General features: G+C 41.8%; 1 protein-coding gene across 2 annotated transcripts in view; it reads right to left on the bottom strand.

The window, feature by feature from the left end:
• LOC112219372 (leucine-rich repeat transmembrane neuronal protein 4-like) overlaps positions 1-3,154 on the bottom strand; it is a 70,225-nt gene extending 67,071 nt beyond the window's left edge. The window contains exon 1 of one of the 2 annotated variants that reach the window (XR_002948748.2): positions 2,554-3,154. Coding sequence is in view for 1 of the 2 variants with exons in the window: in XM_024380559.1 (XP_024236327.1) it covers positions 2,554-2,557 (4 nt within the window). In the remaining variant the exon portion in view is untranslated. The remainder of the gene's footprint in view (positions 1-2,553) is intronic. The other variant, XM_024380559.1, reaches the window with a different exon arrangement.
• Between the last annotated feature and the right edge of the window lie 12,707 nt (positions 3,155-15,861).

Below are 15,861 nucleotides of genomic sequence, written 5' to 3'. Positions count from 1 at the left end.
AACACTCAGACATAATTAACAAACAAATCATTTGTGTTTGGTGAGTCCGCCAGATCAGAGGCAGTAGGGATGACCAGGGATGTACTCTGGATGTGAATTGGAACATTTTCCTGTCAAAATGTAACAAGTACTTTTGGGTGTCATGGAAAATATATGGAGTAAAAATTACAATATTTTCGTTAGGAATACAGTGAAGTAAATGTTGCCAAAATATAAATAGTAAAGTACAGATATTCCAAAGAACGTTTTACTTAAAGTACTTTACACCACTGATTGTATATAATTCCCCTGGTATAATAGCCAAGAGCACCAGCCAATCAGATAGGCTTTGCAAGTTTACTTTCACCCAGTAGTGCCAGAGAGGAAAAACCACTTCACGACAGTCATGCTTGCAGCTTTACATCAAAGAAAACAGCTTGTCTGTAGATCAAACGGTAAAAAGAACATGACTCATATTACCAGAGCTACCTTTCTTTCTTACTGCGCGACTTCGTGCGCATTTGATGTCATTTCACAAAACATGTAGAGGGCCGTTTTGAACTAACCCCGGCCGTTTGTTATTGTTTTGATAACAAACAACGTTGTTCAGTCATGTTACCTAGCTAGCTCACAACCTGGTAACTTGACAGTAGGTCTTAGGCATACTTGATTAGCGCAGGAAGAAAGGAAAAGGGTCTGCTACTCATGAGATGTGTTTCAAAAGGTAGGATTCACATAGGCCTAACTATATCAAAATCCTCTCTCTTTCTGAAGCTTCTTACATTATGTTTGGTGCCTAACATATTACAGTTGGAAGCAGTGTGTATGTTTGTCGGAGAGAGAGAGTGGTATTTATGATGGCGACAGAGAGAGTGTGCGTGTGTGTGTTAACTGAAGAGTAAAGGTTTCATGTGTGAATATCAGTGACAAAGTTTTTTTTGTGTAGCCCGTGCATAACATTTATATAACGGGAACAAGTGTCATGGGACTGGGCGAAAAGGACACACTCTGAATCTCCAAAAAGTGACCGAGGTGACAGGTATTGTTCTGCCCTTAATGTCAGATAACCGGAGCTTACATTTTGACGAACAGGTATCAGTAGGAATGAAATAGCCCATCAGAGAAGCTAACCATAGTATTGGTATGAATTCAGGGCCTTGAAGCCACTGTCTGACTCCATCTCCATTGTTATCCATACTGAGGAGCTATACTCAACTGAGTGGTCAGTGATGTGGCCTGCAGCAGTTGAGAAATCTATATCTAGTCACTGATTAAAGGAGTCGATATGTGAAGCAGTAATTGGGTTTAACCTGCCGGGGTCCTGCCTCACTGCAGACTGGCAGGAACAGCTCATCAGCTAGGTCAACATTGGATGACTATAGGGGGCAGAGGGCAAAAAAACGATTCAATTTTCAGTTGAATTTAATGAGACCATACCAGCATCTCACCAGTGGAATCCTCATGCAGAGCAGGGCAGAGCAGAACAGCACATTGGTGCGATTAGAAAAACCTACAGTTTTCTAAAATGAGAATTTCTCAACAGCTGTTCATAATGCACTAGTGCATAACTCATGCATAAGTAAATCTAAGTAAATACATCATTAAGTTCCTCTATTAGCAACAGCCAATGATCTGTAAACAAGTGCATCACACCTATAGCCTTCCAATTAAAACCAAGAGAAACACATTCATATCTTAAAAGCAGTGGTATATAAGGTGCATAATATGTTGTCCATTATGCTACAAATGTTTATAATGATATAGTCATCTCATATCACTCAGTGTGCTGTTACCCAGTGGCATAGCGCAGTTTGGTGAGGTGCCCCCACAAGGTCCAAACAAGCCCCCCTAACTTCCTGCAATTCTACACATTTTGCCATGTGCCAAAGAGAACAATATTTTTTACATTCATGCTGGATGGACCTAGCAGCTGGGTCTTTTTTTATGATCTCATTAGGTTATTTCCAGGATGCATGGCTTATTAGGGGCGTGGCTTTCAGTTCGATCTTATTGGACACCCATGAGAGTAAATGTAATTCCTGTTCATCATCATATGTTTGGATACTGCACATGTAAATTGTTCACTTTTGTTGTTGTTGCATTTGCCATATTCTTTGAGAATATTATGATTATTTATGACATATTATAATAAGGTATGCTACCTTCAATGCATAATAAGGTTGTATCCCAACAATGAGGTTTAAGAGAACTCCAACTTCTGTAAGCCTCATTGAAGATACAAAAATGTCAACATTCAACCTTAACTACACAACAAACTGATGAACAGGAATTACATTTACTCTCACGGGTGGCTAAAAATAACTGTGAAAGCCACGCCCCTACTAAACTACACTGCCAGCTTTCTGATCTGACCTGATGTGTCATATCACTATAACCCAACATCAACAACCCAACCGTGATCTTTTTAAAGAAAGCAACCCAACTAAGTGACCCAACGCCTGCAATCCAGTAGTTGGGTCAACCAAACAACCCACCATTTTTTGTGTGTAGTTGGCGATTCATTTATCAAAATGAAAAGTAGTCTCGTTTAAAAATCAGACTGTATCCACTCACCCATATCGGCGTGCCTGGCTTTTCCCCAGTGTTCGGAGGCGTAATCCCCAGCACAGATCACCGCTGATCACTGCGCCGTTCTCCACCGTTCTCCAACACTTGGCTTCGTCCTATCCGTGGGCAATGCGCGCGTCGCCTCACTAGACAAACACGAAGACTGACTCACCTGCTCTCATGCTAAGCAATTCATCCAAACGTTAATGGTTTAGATATCGCAAATTCAAGTTTACCCCCATGACTACATTCACGATTAGTTAACTTTTGTAGTTATATTCGGAATTGCGTTTAAGTTACGGATGAATGTAGGCTATTTTTGACGTAAGGAAAAAATACCCCACGCACAAAACTCATATTTTTGTGCTATGGTTTTATCCACAACAGCAATACACCAAATAACGAAAACGCTAAAGGCAGGATGAAAAGTTAAATAAACTCTACATGTTGCTACAAAAAGAAAGACCCCCTTTCAAGATGCCCTCATAACTGTCTTGCAACAAACATCAAGAGGAAGCGTCGTATTCTGAGGGAGACCAGAGGAATCCGGGCTGTCATTACATTGTGCAGTCTGCGCGCGTGCGCCTGAGCGTGCGTGTGTAAATGCGTGTGCTTGTGTGTGTCAGGCAGAGCTGCAGCAATGGAAACAACAGTTTAGTCTGCAGGTGGCTCTGTAAAATGACTGCCCTACTGGTTTATGGGCTCAGATTGATGTTTAATACACCCATTTTCTTTCTACCTCGATCGTCTTCCCACAACACTATTCTGCTAACCCTGTACCGCCTACGCACTCGATTCGGAAGGTAAATTCACAAATGTTGTGCTAACATTGAGGAATACTGAGGGCTACTGTACACAGGAAGGAACTTGCTTTATAATGAGGGATACCGGGAGAAAATCGGACCTCTCTGAAATTAAAATGGTGTCCCTCCCTTCATTAAAATATATTTTTACCTGACCCTCCCTGAACACTTAAAAAACAACAACAAGTGACCCTCCCCTATACTCAAAATAATTATTAAAACATAAAGTGGATAGCAGAGAACATGCCTACAGGTTACCCAGTGGTGTAAAGTACTCTTCAAAGTAAAAATACTTTAAAGAACTACTTAATTCGTTTTTGGTGGTATATTAACTTTACCCAAAAGTACTTGTTACATTTTGACAGGAAAATGGTCCAATTCACACACTTATCACAAGAACATCCCTGGTCATCCCTACTGCCTCTGATCTGGCAGACTCACTAAACACAATGCTTTGTTTGTAAATGATGTCTGAGTGTTGGAGTGTGCCCCTGGCTATCTAGAAATAAAAAAGCAACAATCAAATTTTGCCCTCTGGTTTGCTTTGAAAGGATTTCAACTTTTACTTTTGATACTTAAGTAGATTTAAAACCAAATACTTTTATACTTTTACTCAAGTAGTATTTTACTAGGTGACTTTCACTTTTACTTGATTCATTTTCTATTAAGGTATCTTAACTTTTACTCAAGTATGAAAATTGAGTACTTTTTCCAACACTGAGTACCCTCACATAGGACAGACCAGTACTGAGTTTACCAAAAGCATCGTAGCACTAAGATCATCTTAATTCTATTGACACTAAATGGACAGAAGATTATCTTAGTGCTACAATACTTTTGGGAAACCTATTTGAGAGCCTTAGATATGCCATTTTAGAAACTGTTCTTGTTTTTGTATGCATTACATTGCGACAGTAGCCAGAAGGTTGTGGATTCACAGACCACCGCAGACAAGGGTAGGGGTGAAAAGATATCCAATATAATAAAAGTACTGCATGAACCTATCACCTTATTTTCGGTCCAGGAAAATATATCCTTTTATTAACTAATTTCATGCAATTTTATGTCAAGTTACATGACTGGAGACAAGCAGAATATTTTTTAATACCACAACAAAGCATGCAGCACTCTAGACTTTTTGATTTCTATACAGGCTATTGTTAAAAAAGAGGACACTGGTAGTCTAAGTTTGGAACAATGCTAAAGTTGTCTATCAACTGTAAAAATGTAGCGCAACAGAACCAGTTACAACTGAAGTATCTGATGTCATGATGTTGCCCTCTTTGGGTACAGCAAGCCCCATCCCCCTGTCTCCTACACCCAGGCTGTCGTGGTCAGAGAGAGGTCATAAATTCCTGGAGGAGATTATCTCCTCATGGCCACAGTATAGAGAGAGAGTAGAGTTTTCATAGAAGAGAACAAAGGAATTTCTTCCACCTCACAGAACTTGAGGTCCGAACAACATTTATGTTCTGGAGAAGGTATAAAAGATCAGTGAATAATCCAGCTACGAACTGGTCCGTTTGGTACAATTTTGTGAAACTCATGGGAGACAATACTGCCATATTACCATAACACTGTTTATATAATAGCCTCAGATATGAGGTTTACATCTAATTGTTGTATAAGATGAATGAGCGAGGATGATACTGTTTGTAAAATTGTGTAATGTGATTTTGGACTGTTTAATGAAGGTTAACTCCAATTCTCTTTTGAGTTTAACTAAATCAGAGGACTGCCCATGAGCACAGTTAGCACCTGGCGTCATGAGACAGCCTTTTTCTGATCTCCTGATAAAACCCCCACCTTGAGAATTTCTCAACAGACCATGTTGCTCTCAATTACGAGAGGACAAAGGTTGTGTGGTTAAACTCTTAGACTATTGATACCGACAGAATAAGAACAAGTCTTTGATATTAATTACTAGACTGCAGCTAGGAATTCGGTATCATTGAACGCGAAGACCGACAACCACCAAAACATTTATTCTATAACGACATGAATTAATGTCACTCTGAACTATCCATCCTAACCACGACAGAGAGGGCGGACAAACTCTCCAACAGAAACAAACTTTTCAACAGAGATCCCGATGACACACTGAGCATAAATATATACATTAATTGCAATTGTTCCCGAATGAGTGAGCGTTCATGTGCAAAGGATTAGCATTTCAATTGTTATAATTATCAACTGTGTGTTGTCTTATCTTTTGATTTTATCTTTATTTAACTAGGCAAGTCAGTTAAGAACAAATTCTTATTTTCAATGATGGCCTAGGAACAGTGGGTTAACTGCCTGTTCAGGGGCAGAATGACAGATTTGTACCTTGTCAGCTCAGGGGTTTGAACTTGCAACCTTCCAGTTACTAGTCCAATGCTCTAACCACTTGGCTACCCTGCGTCGACCCCCACTTCCCTTTTGTACACCAAGCTGCGATGCCGGTGTATCCCACTAGGGAAACTCCGTTATCGTTTCCTTGTAACTATCTACCGTTTGTTTATGCATTTCTGTGAATTACTTAGTTAGTAAATTGACAATTGATGTATGGATGACTCATAGTGAAGACTGGGTTCATGCAGAATAAGACTAACATTTGGAATGAGACGAATGTGAGGTAAAGAAGAATTCCTTAATAATCAGAATATGAAAATATCTGAAAGTTATATTTGGAAAATTATAACTGTATAATCTGAATATTTTCTTTGGTGCTCCGACTTCCTAGTTAATTACAGTTACATGATAAATCAGTTTAATCGCTTAATAATAATTACAGAGAGTTATTTGATAAAGATTCATCTTCAGTTTAATGATGCCAAAGACACGACACTGATCATATATGAATTAAAGAAAAAGCCCGTTGTTGTTTAACACAGCAGCTGTATATCATCAGGTAGGCCTATATGCACTTGTAACTATTTTCTTTGGGGAAACTATCATTTTCTAATTTATTCTGTGTTATTCCATGATATTTTTTTCAGAACATAGATTTGTGTTGACTGTGATTAGGGCATGGGAATATAAAAACATCTGCTGGGCTAAATTGACAAACTAAAGTGTAGGCATGTTTAGATCACAGCCGATCACTTATACCAGTGGGAACGTAGGGGCACTCTGAAGGACAGGTAGCAGGCACGGGTTCCCTCTCCAGAGCCTGGCGAATGCCCACTTCTTCACACCAAAGCACGGGGGCAACGACTTGGGAGGGCGGAATGATGGGTGCACTCAGGAAAATAACCCCTCCCAAATCGTAGAGACAGGATGTTTTGATGACAGGCTTTGATGTTCTTTGAACCTGGGCGATGTGACAAGGTGAAGTTGAATCTAATGAAGAAAAGGGCACAACTTGCTTGGCGTGGGTTCAGCCGCCTCGCAGTCTGTATGTACTCCAGGTTCCGATGGTTGGTGAGAATGAAAAATGTGTCCTTGGCACCCAACAGTTGCCCCGCTCCTCTAATGCCAACTACACAGTTCTGAAGCGTCCAAGGAAAGGTTGTCAGGATCCTCCGCTAGTTGGAGATGAATCCTCTCGGGTGTTGCCGAGGTGGTTGAGAACGCGGAGGATCTAATCCATTACTGTACCCAGTTGAGCCAGCTGGTCATGATGTTGACGGAGTCCGTGTCCAGTTTGTCGACCATCTGGGAGATATCAAATCAAATTGTATTTCTCACATTTGCCAAATACAACTGTGAAATGCTTACTTACGAGTCCTTAACCAACAATTCTGTTCAAGAAATAGAGTTAAGGAAATAATGACAAAATAAAGTAAAGTAAAAAAAATTTATTATAAAGTAGCACAATAAAATAACAATGACGATGCCATATACAGAGGATATTGGTTCCCGAGTCAATGGGCGGGGGTACAGGTTTGTTGAGAAAATGTGTACACGTATTGTAGGTGAGGGTAAAGTGACGATGCATAGATAATAATCAGCGAGTAACTGCAGTGTAAAAAAATTGGGGGAGGGATTTCATGAATTGCAGTCTCATGGCTTGAGAGTAGAATCTAGACTTGGCGCTCCGCTACCGCTTGTCGTGCGGTAGCAGAGAGAACAGTCTAGAATTGGGTGACGGAAGTCTTGGACAGTTTTTGGGGCCTTCCTCTGATACCTTCTAGTATATAGGACCTGGATGCCAGAAAACGTGGCCCCAGTGATGTACTGGGCCATACGCACTACAGTCTATAGCACCTTACTGTCGGATGTTGAGCAGTTGCCATACCAGGTGGTGATGCAACCGGTCAGGATGCACTCGATGGTGTAGATGTAGAATTCTTTGAGGATATGGGGACCCATGCCAAATCTTTTCAGTCTCCTGAGGGGGAAAGGTGTTGTCGTGCCCTCTTCACAACTGTCTTGGTGTGTTTGGACCATGATAGTTTGTTGATGATGTGGACACCAAGGAACTTGAAACTCTCAACCCACTCCACTACAGCCCCATCGATGTGAATGGGGGCATGTGTAGCCCTCCTTTTCCTGTAGTCCATGATCAGCTCCTTTGTCTTGCTGACATTGAGGGAGAGGTTATTGTCCTGGCTACCGGCGTGAGTGTTACGGGGCAGCAGTCATTTAGGCAGGTTACCTTCGCTTTCTTGGGCACAGGACTATGGTGGTTTGCTTGAAACATGTAGGTATTACAGACTCTGTCAGGGAGAGGTTGAAAATGTCAGTGAAGTCACTTGCCAGTTGGTTCACGCATGCTCTGAGTACACGTCCTGGTAACTCTGTCTGGCCCCGCGGTCTTGTGAATGTAGACCTGTTTCAAGGTCTTGCTCACATCGGCTACGGAGAGCATGATCACACAGTCGTCCGGAACAGCTGGCGCTCTCACATATGCTTCAGTGTTGCTTGCCTCAAAGCGAGCGTAAAAGGCATTTAGCTTATCTGGTAGGCTCACGTCACTGGGCAGCTGGATTTCCCTTTGTAGTCTATAATAGTTTGCAGGCCCTGTGACATCCGACGAGCGTCAGAGCCGGTGTAGTACGATACGATTCAATCTGACCACTTCCGCATTGAGCGAGTCACTGGTACTCCCTGCTTTATTTTTTGCTTGTAAGCAGGAATCAGGAGGATATAATTATGGTCAGATTTGTTGCAGAAGGTGAGTTTAATAACAAGAAACATGAAGATAATCAAAACAGGAGTAGCATACTCAACGTAAACAAAACCAATACTGCCCGAAGATTGAGGCTACTGAGGGCTAAATAAAGGGGAAGTAATCAAGGTATTAATGAAGTCCAAGTGTGCATAACGATGGGGAGCAAGTGTCCATAATGATGGTTGCCAGGTGTGCGTAATGGGTTGCCAGAACCGGTGGTTAGTAGACCCCATGCCATTGAGCGCCGGATAGGGAGAGCGGGAATAGGCATGCTGGTTTTTGTTCCTTCCTGGGTTACCTGGCTTGCTCCTGACTGATTTAGAGTTAGTATGTGGTTTAATAGCTTGTTGAATTGTGAAACGTCAATTGATCGTGACAAAATCACAAATTACTTCTCTAGCAAAGTAAATGTTTTGTGTCCTGGGCTGATTGTCAAAGACAAACCAAAGATATCACATATGCATCGGTCAGGTCTTTTAGAGCTTGGTTCTAGCATAAAATGCACTGCGGACTAAAGCGTTGTTATAGGTCATTTATATAACCAGGTCCATATATATATATTTTTAAACATTTCATTTTAAGCTTGCAAGGGGAAGGCCTGTGCTTTTAGCCATTATCTTTAACAAAAGACACAATACCCTCACATACCCACTCAATTTGAGCCCTGGTTTAACATAACACACCAAGCTCTTCACTGAAGGAATTGGCTGACAGAATCTATGGATAGTAGACAAAATTGTATCTGTCAAACAGATAGGTCTACCTCTTATTTATTGAATAGGAAGACATAGGCTCCAACACAAAGCACTCTTGTTGTTAGTAGCCTAAAATCAAATTTAAATGAAAACTGTTTAAATTAATTATGGCTTCTCAAATTAGCCTACTTTCAGCACCCATGCGCTGTCCAGCTCTGTGGGTGCCAATTCATAGTAACATAAGTTATGTAAATGACTAAAATATGGCATATTGTAAGGTAAATAACTCTGATAAATAGCTTCATTATGGGCAACAAAACATATTGCTTTTATTAAAATCAATTATAGCAGTAGCAAGCTTACCTCCAGTCCTCCTCATTTTCCCGCTCTTCTTCTCAAACTGACAAGGACATCATTAAGCCTAGTCCGCATGCACAGATCAAGGTTTAAGTTAGCTGGAAAATGCTGGCGTATGCCCCCCACCCACTAAAAAAAAGGAAAAGCAGAAAAAATGACTGAGAAAAAAAATCTAATTGCAAAATAATGCTTTTTATTCATCGATGGAAATACCAGTCAATGTACTAAATAGTAAATACATTTGACATTCATGCTTATCCATCTATAGGTTCATTTGCATAATTTAGTGGAATTAAATCGTCCTGTGTGTATTTCAATTAGTCATCATGTACAGTGCATTCGGAAAGTAGTCAGACCCCTTATTCAAAAATGTATTCAATCATTTTTTCCCTCATCATTTTACACACAATACTCCATAATGACAAAGTAAAAACAGATTTTTAGAAATGTTTGTACATTTTTTACAAATAAAAAATAGAAGTACCTTATAAGTATTCAAACCCTTTGCTATGAGGCTTGAAATTGAACTCAGGTGCATCCTGTTTCCATTGATCATCCTTGAGATGTTTCTACAACTTGATTGGAGTCCATCTGTGGTAAATGTAATTGATTGGACATGATTTGGAAAGGCACACACCTGTTTATATAAGGTCCCACAGTTGACGGTGCATGTCAGAGCAAAAACAAAGTTATGAGGTTGAAGGAATTGTCCTTAGAGCGCTAAGATAGGATTGTGTCGTGGCACAGATCTGGGAAAGGGTACCAAAATATTTCTGCAGCATTGAACATCCCCAAGAACAGAGTGGCCTCCATCATTCTTAAATGGAAGACGTTTGGAACCACCCAGACTCTTCCTAGAGCTGGCCACCCGGCCAAACTGAGCAATCGGGAGAGAAGGGTCTTGGTCAGTGTAAAGGACATCACGCTGCTTGCTTAACAAATACCCCTTCCTCCTCATTCAGCCCATACCTGGTGTGAACTCAGGACCTCTGCCTCGCTAACACACTTTACGCTCTCCACGGTAAGCACGGGGAGTTGGCTCAGGTCTGCTTCCTGACTCTGCCACACTCCCCAGGCTTCCTTGCCAGCCGTGTTCCCACATACCGCTGGTTCCTTTCTCCGGCTGCCTCTGCTCTCCTAGCTGCCTCCACCTGTTCCCATGGAAGGCGATCCCTTCCCACCAGGATCTCCTCCCATGTGTAGACTCCCTTGCCGTCCAGAACGTCCTCTCATGTCCAGGAGTCCACCTTACCATACTGCTTGGTCCGTTGGTGGTGGGAAGTTCTGTCACGGCTGGCTGAATTACCAGGGTGCAGCATGGTAAGCGTACATTTTCTTTTTATTAAAAATGACGCCAACAAAACCAAACCGTGAAGCTTTGGGCTATGTGCCTTGAACGAAGCCAAAGTTAACTTCCCACAAAACAGGTGGGGGAAAAGGGTACCTAAGTATGGTTCTCAATCAGAGACAACGATAGACAGCTGTCCCTGATTGAGAACCATACCAGGCCAAGACATAGAAATACAAAACATAGAAAAAAGGACATAGAATGCCCACCCTAGTCACACCCTGCCCTAACCAAAATAGAGAATAAAAAGCCTCTCTATGGCCAGGGCGTGACATATAGCCTGGAGGACATTATTGTCCAAAGAAACTCCAGTGGTTGACACACAGCTGTACATTTCAATGAAACATGGTGAAGCCCCAAAATTGCCCTCGCTAGAAGCCCGTGTTTCAGACTTAAGGAAGTGGATGGAAGCAAACTTTATACTTTTAAACTCGGACAAAACAGAGATGTTTGTTCCAGGTCCCAAGAAACAAAGAGATCTTCTGTTGAATCTGACAATTCATCTTGATGGTTGATGGTTGTACGTCTCAAATAAAACTGTGAAGGACCTCGGTGTTACTCTGGACCCTGATCTCTCTTTTGACGAACATATCAAGACTGTTTCAAGCAAACAGCTTTTTTCCATCTAAGTAACATTGCAAAAATCAAAAACTTTTCTGTCCAAAAATGATGCAGAAAAATGTATCCATGCTTTTGTTACTTCTAGGTTAGACTACTCCAATGCTCTACTTTCCAGCTACCCGGATAAAGCACTAAATAATCTTCAGTTAGTGCTAAATACGGCTGCTAGAATCCTGACTAGAACCAAAAAAATATATATTACTCCAGTGCTAGCCTCCCTACACTGGCTTCCTGTTAAGGCAAGGGCTGATTTCAAGGTTTTACTGCTAACCTACAAAGAATTACATGGGCTTGCTCCTACCTATCTTTTCACAAGACGCAGGCCTCATAATTGTCCCTAGAATTTCTAAGCAAACAGCTGGAGGCAGGGCTTTGTCCTATAGAGCTCTATTTTTATGGAATGGTCTGTCTACCCATGTGAGAGATGCAGACTCGGTCTCAACCTTTAAGTCTTTACTGAAGACTCATCTCTTCAGTGGGTCATATGATTGAGTGTAGTCTGGCCCAGGAGTGTGAAGGTGAACGGAAAGGCTCTGGAGCAATGAACCACCCTTGCTGTCTCTGCCTGGCCGGTTCCCCTCTCTCCACTGGGATTCTCTGCCTCTAACCCTATTACAGGGGTTGAGTCACTGGCTTACTGGTGCTCTTTCATGCCGTCCTAAGGAGGGGTGCGTCACTTGAGTGGGTTGAGTCACTGACGTGATCTTCCTGTCTGGGTTGGCGCCCCTCCTTGGGTTGTGCCGTGGCGGAGATCTTTGTGAGCTATACTCGGCCTTGTCTCAGGATGGTAAGTTGGTGGTTGAAGATATCCCTCTAGTGGTGTGGGGTTATATCCTTCCTGTTTGGCCCTGTCTGGGGGTATCATCGGATGGGGCCACAGTGTCTCCTGACCCCTCCTGTCTCAGCCTCCAGTATTTATGCTGCAGTAGTTTATGTGTCGGTGGGCTAGGGTCAGTTTGTTATATCTGGAGTACTTCTGTCTTATACGGTGTCCTGTGTGAATTGAAGTATGCTCTCTCTAATTCTCTCTTTCTCTCGGAGGACCTGAGCCCTAGGACCATGCCTCAGGCCTACCTGACATGAAGACTCCTTGCTGTCCCCAGTCCACCTGGCCGTGCTGCTGCTCCAGTTTCAACTGTTCTGCCTGCGGCTATGGAATCCTGACCTGTTCACCGGACGTGCTACCTGTCCCAGACCTGCTGTTTTCAACTCTCTAGAGACAGCAGGGGTGGTAGAGATAATCTTAATCATCAGCTATGAAAAGCCAACTGACATTTACTCCTGAGGTGCTGACTTGCTGCACGCTCGACAACTACTGTGATTATTATTATTTGACCATGCTGGTCATTTATGAACATTTGAACATCTTGGCCATGTTCTGTTATAATCTCCACCCGGCACAGCCAGAAGAGGACTGGCCACCCCTCATAGCCTGGTTCCTCTCTAGGTTTCTTCCTAGGTTTTGGCCTTTCTAGGGAGTTTTTCCTAGCCACCGTGCTTCTACACCTGCATGGCTTGCTGTTTTGGGTTTTAGGCTGGGTTTCTGTACAGCACTTTGAGATATCAGCTGATGTACGAAGGGCTATATAAATACATTTGATTTGATGATCATATATTCATATGACAACCCAATGATAATTTGTTACGAACTTTATTCATAAGAGTGGGGGAAATGTATGGACAATACAGCATAGGACAAAGGCCTCAATGGCATCGGACAACCTGCTGTGTTGACTGTTGGTTATTCAAGCCCAAAAATAGATGTAATCTTTTTATGACAATAAAACACCTGAATTAAATACAACCAAACCATTAAGAGCCCTGATGGTGTAGGTGACCTGAAGTGATTTTCTAACATCAGGTTTGCTTTTAATTTGTTTATGTACTACTGTAGGTTCACCAGCTGACCTCTAGACACCCATGCAGACTGGATTCCCACTGAGAAGATGAGCAATTTCTACTTCAATGTCTACTTTTATGATTCTGTCGTGCCAATTGAGTAGAGCACCTTCACCTTGTCGTCATGACAAAAGTGCTCCCTTAACCTCAAACAGTATGAATATATAAAATGTAATTTGGAACGTGTACAATACTATTGTTTATGATATTGTAAACATATTGTACTTTTCTAATGGGCTATATTGTTGTATGGGTGAAATTAAAAGTATTTTGTCATCTCTGCTTTGCCTAGCCCCATTGAATGAAACATCTTTGTTATCGTCCAACAATTTGTTTTATTTACAATTTTAAATACATTTAACAGACAATGTAATTGTGGTAGTCTTTGGCAAACCATCTCCATTACCACAGTGGCACCTACAAGTGCCACTCAGACATTCTTGGCGAAAAGTATCTGGCAGTGAACTTGGTGGTAGCAGTTGTGTGTGTTTTAAGCTTACGATCCCATCTCTTCCATACACCACATTTGTGGTGTTACATTTCACCACAAATGTAACATTAGAACAAGGCATACACAAAATCTAGCATAATGATTAGCCTCATATCCATTATCTACTGGTATCGTTTTTCATTTGAAAACATATAGCTGAACAGTGTGTGAGTTAAGCTGTTCTCTGCTTCAGATGCACAATGTCAAGGGATGCATTGCAAATGCACATAAGGCTTTAAGGCGCTGCACGGTTAATCCGGCGTCTGCATTGGCCATGCAGCATTTACATGATACGGCCTCTGCAGAAGCCAGGGCACTCCTACTTCTTGCGCGTCACGGAGCAGCACAGAGCTGTTGTGAAGGAAGTGAGTTTGTTTTATAAAGGAACTCTCGCCCCCAACTACTGTCAACCAATCATGTCAATGCAGAGCTACATGGAGGCCTTCCCATTGTGACAAAATTTGAGAGGCACACGGCGTTGCGGAACAGAGCTCAATTTGGCCTCTGCAATTGTGTCACACCACCCATATGGCGCCTCCTACCACATTTTCGGGTCAAGCATGAATTGGCTCTGTCATAATACTGTAGGTCAGTGGTTCTCAACTCCAGTCCTCATGGACCCAGAACAGTGCAGTTTTATTGTAGCCACAGACACCTGATTAAACTTGGCAACTAATCATCAGGCCCTCAATTTATTGAATCAAGAATGTTTTTCTGGGGCTACAAGTGTGTTCGGGGTACTCAAGGACTGGAGTTGGGAACCACTGCTGTAGGCCTATGGCTGCATTGGCATTGCATGCTATTATCAGTTGTGAAATGGGTTCACATGGCAGATAAACAAAATTGTGACAATCAAAAAACTAATTGGAGAGCTTATGACTGAACAAAAAGGTCATGTTCATTTGAGAATACAACAGAGAAATCAGAGACAGATTCCCTGCCCTCATTTTGTTGCTGGATTGTGAACTGTGATTAATCAACATCAACACTAGTTCATCTTGAATAATAGTTAAGTTACCAAATTAAAACACTTACCTTCAATTAACACTTTCATGTAATTTTAAAGTGTACAAGTAAGTGAACTCGTATGTAAAGGTTCAACAGTTCGGTAACAAGTAGGCTATTATTACTAAAACACAATTTCAGCTAAAAAAAAAGAAAGAAATACCAGAGATGGCCAACGTCACTCCACTGATCCCTGATCTACTAGGTGAGCAGACTTCTGTTGCAGCCCAGCGATAACACACTTGATTATAAACTAATTAGGTTTGATACATTGAATCAGGTGTGTTAGTACTGGGCTGGAACAGAAGCCTGCACACCACAAGAGGTTGGTGGCACCTTAATTGGGGAGAACGGGCTCGTGGTAATGACTGGAGTGGTGGAATGGTATCATTCATGGTTTCCAGGTGTTTGATGCCATTCCATTTGCTCAGTCCGGACATTATTCTGAGCCGTTCTCCCCTCAGCAGCCTCTACCGTTGTAATAGGTTTATACAATGTGTGACCTTGAACTGTATTTTTGTTCACGAAATTTGCGAACATATACAGTAATCCATTGTATATAAGGATGACCCTATTCTCTTGAGACGTTCATTGGGACCTCTTCATCTGCAGACAGGGTTTGGCAGCTCTTTGTATATGAGGACAGAAAACATCACCAAGAAACCGGCTGCATTCTACTCAAGTTAGACAGCCCTGACTATTATGTTGCTAAATCTCTCTCTGTCCTCGGTTTCTCACCAGGGACTGAAACTGGAGAATAGTTTCATAATGTCCTCCGACAAAGTTACCTGCCCTATTCAGAGTAGCCTACTCTCCCTTCTGTCAGCGCTAGCTAATCCTTTCATCCTCTTCCATGGCTGTTAGCAAGATACCTACCTAGCTACAAATGAATCAAGATAGCTAACATGAAGCTATTTAATTCATGTAGCTAGCTAGCTATACAGAATGTAAAGTTAGCTAACATTACGTTAGCAGCTCAAATTTAGGTTAGCCTTCAC

This window comes from Oncorhynchus tshawytscha, linkage group LG20 (assembly GCF_018296145.1).
Source record: "Oncorhynchus tshawytscha isolate Ot180627B linkage group LG20, Otsh_v2.0, whole genome shotgun sequence".
Lineage (NCBI taxonomy): Eukaryota > Metazoa > Chordata > Actinopteri > Salmoniformes > Salmonidae > Oncorhynchus > Oncorhynchus tshawytscha.
The sequence above is the reverse complement of the archived record's forward strand: the minus strand, read 5'-3'. Positions and strand labels throughout refer to the sequence as shown.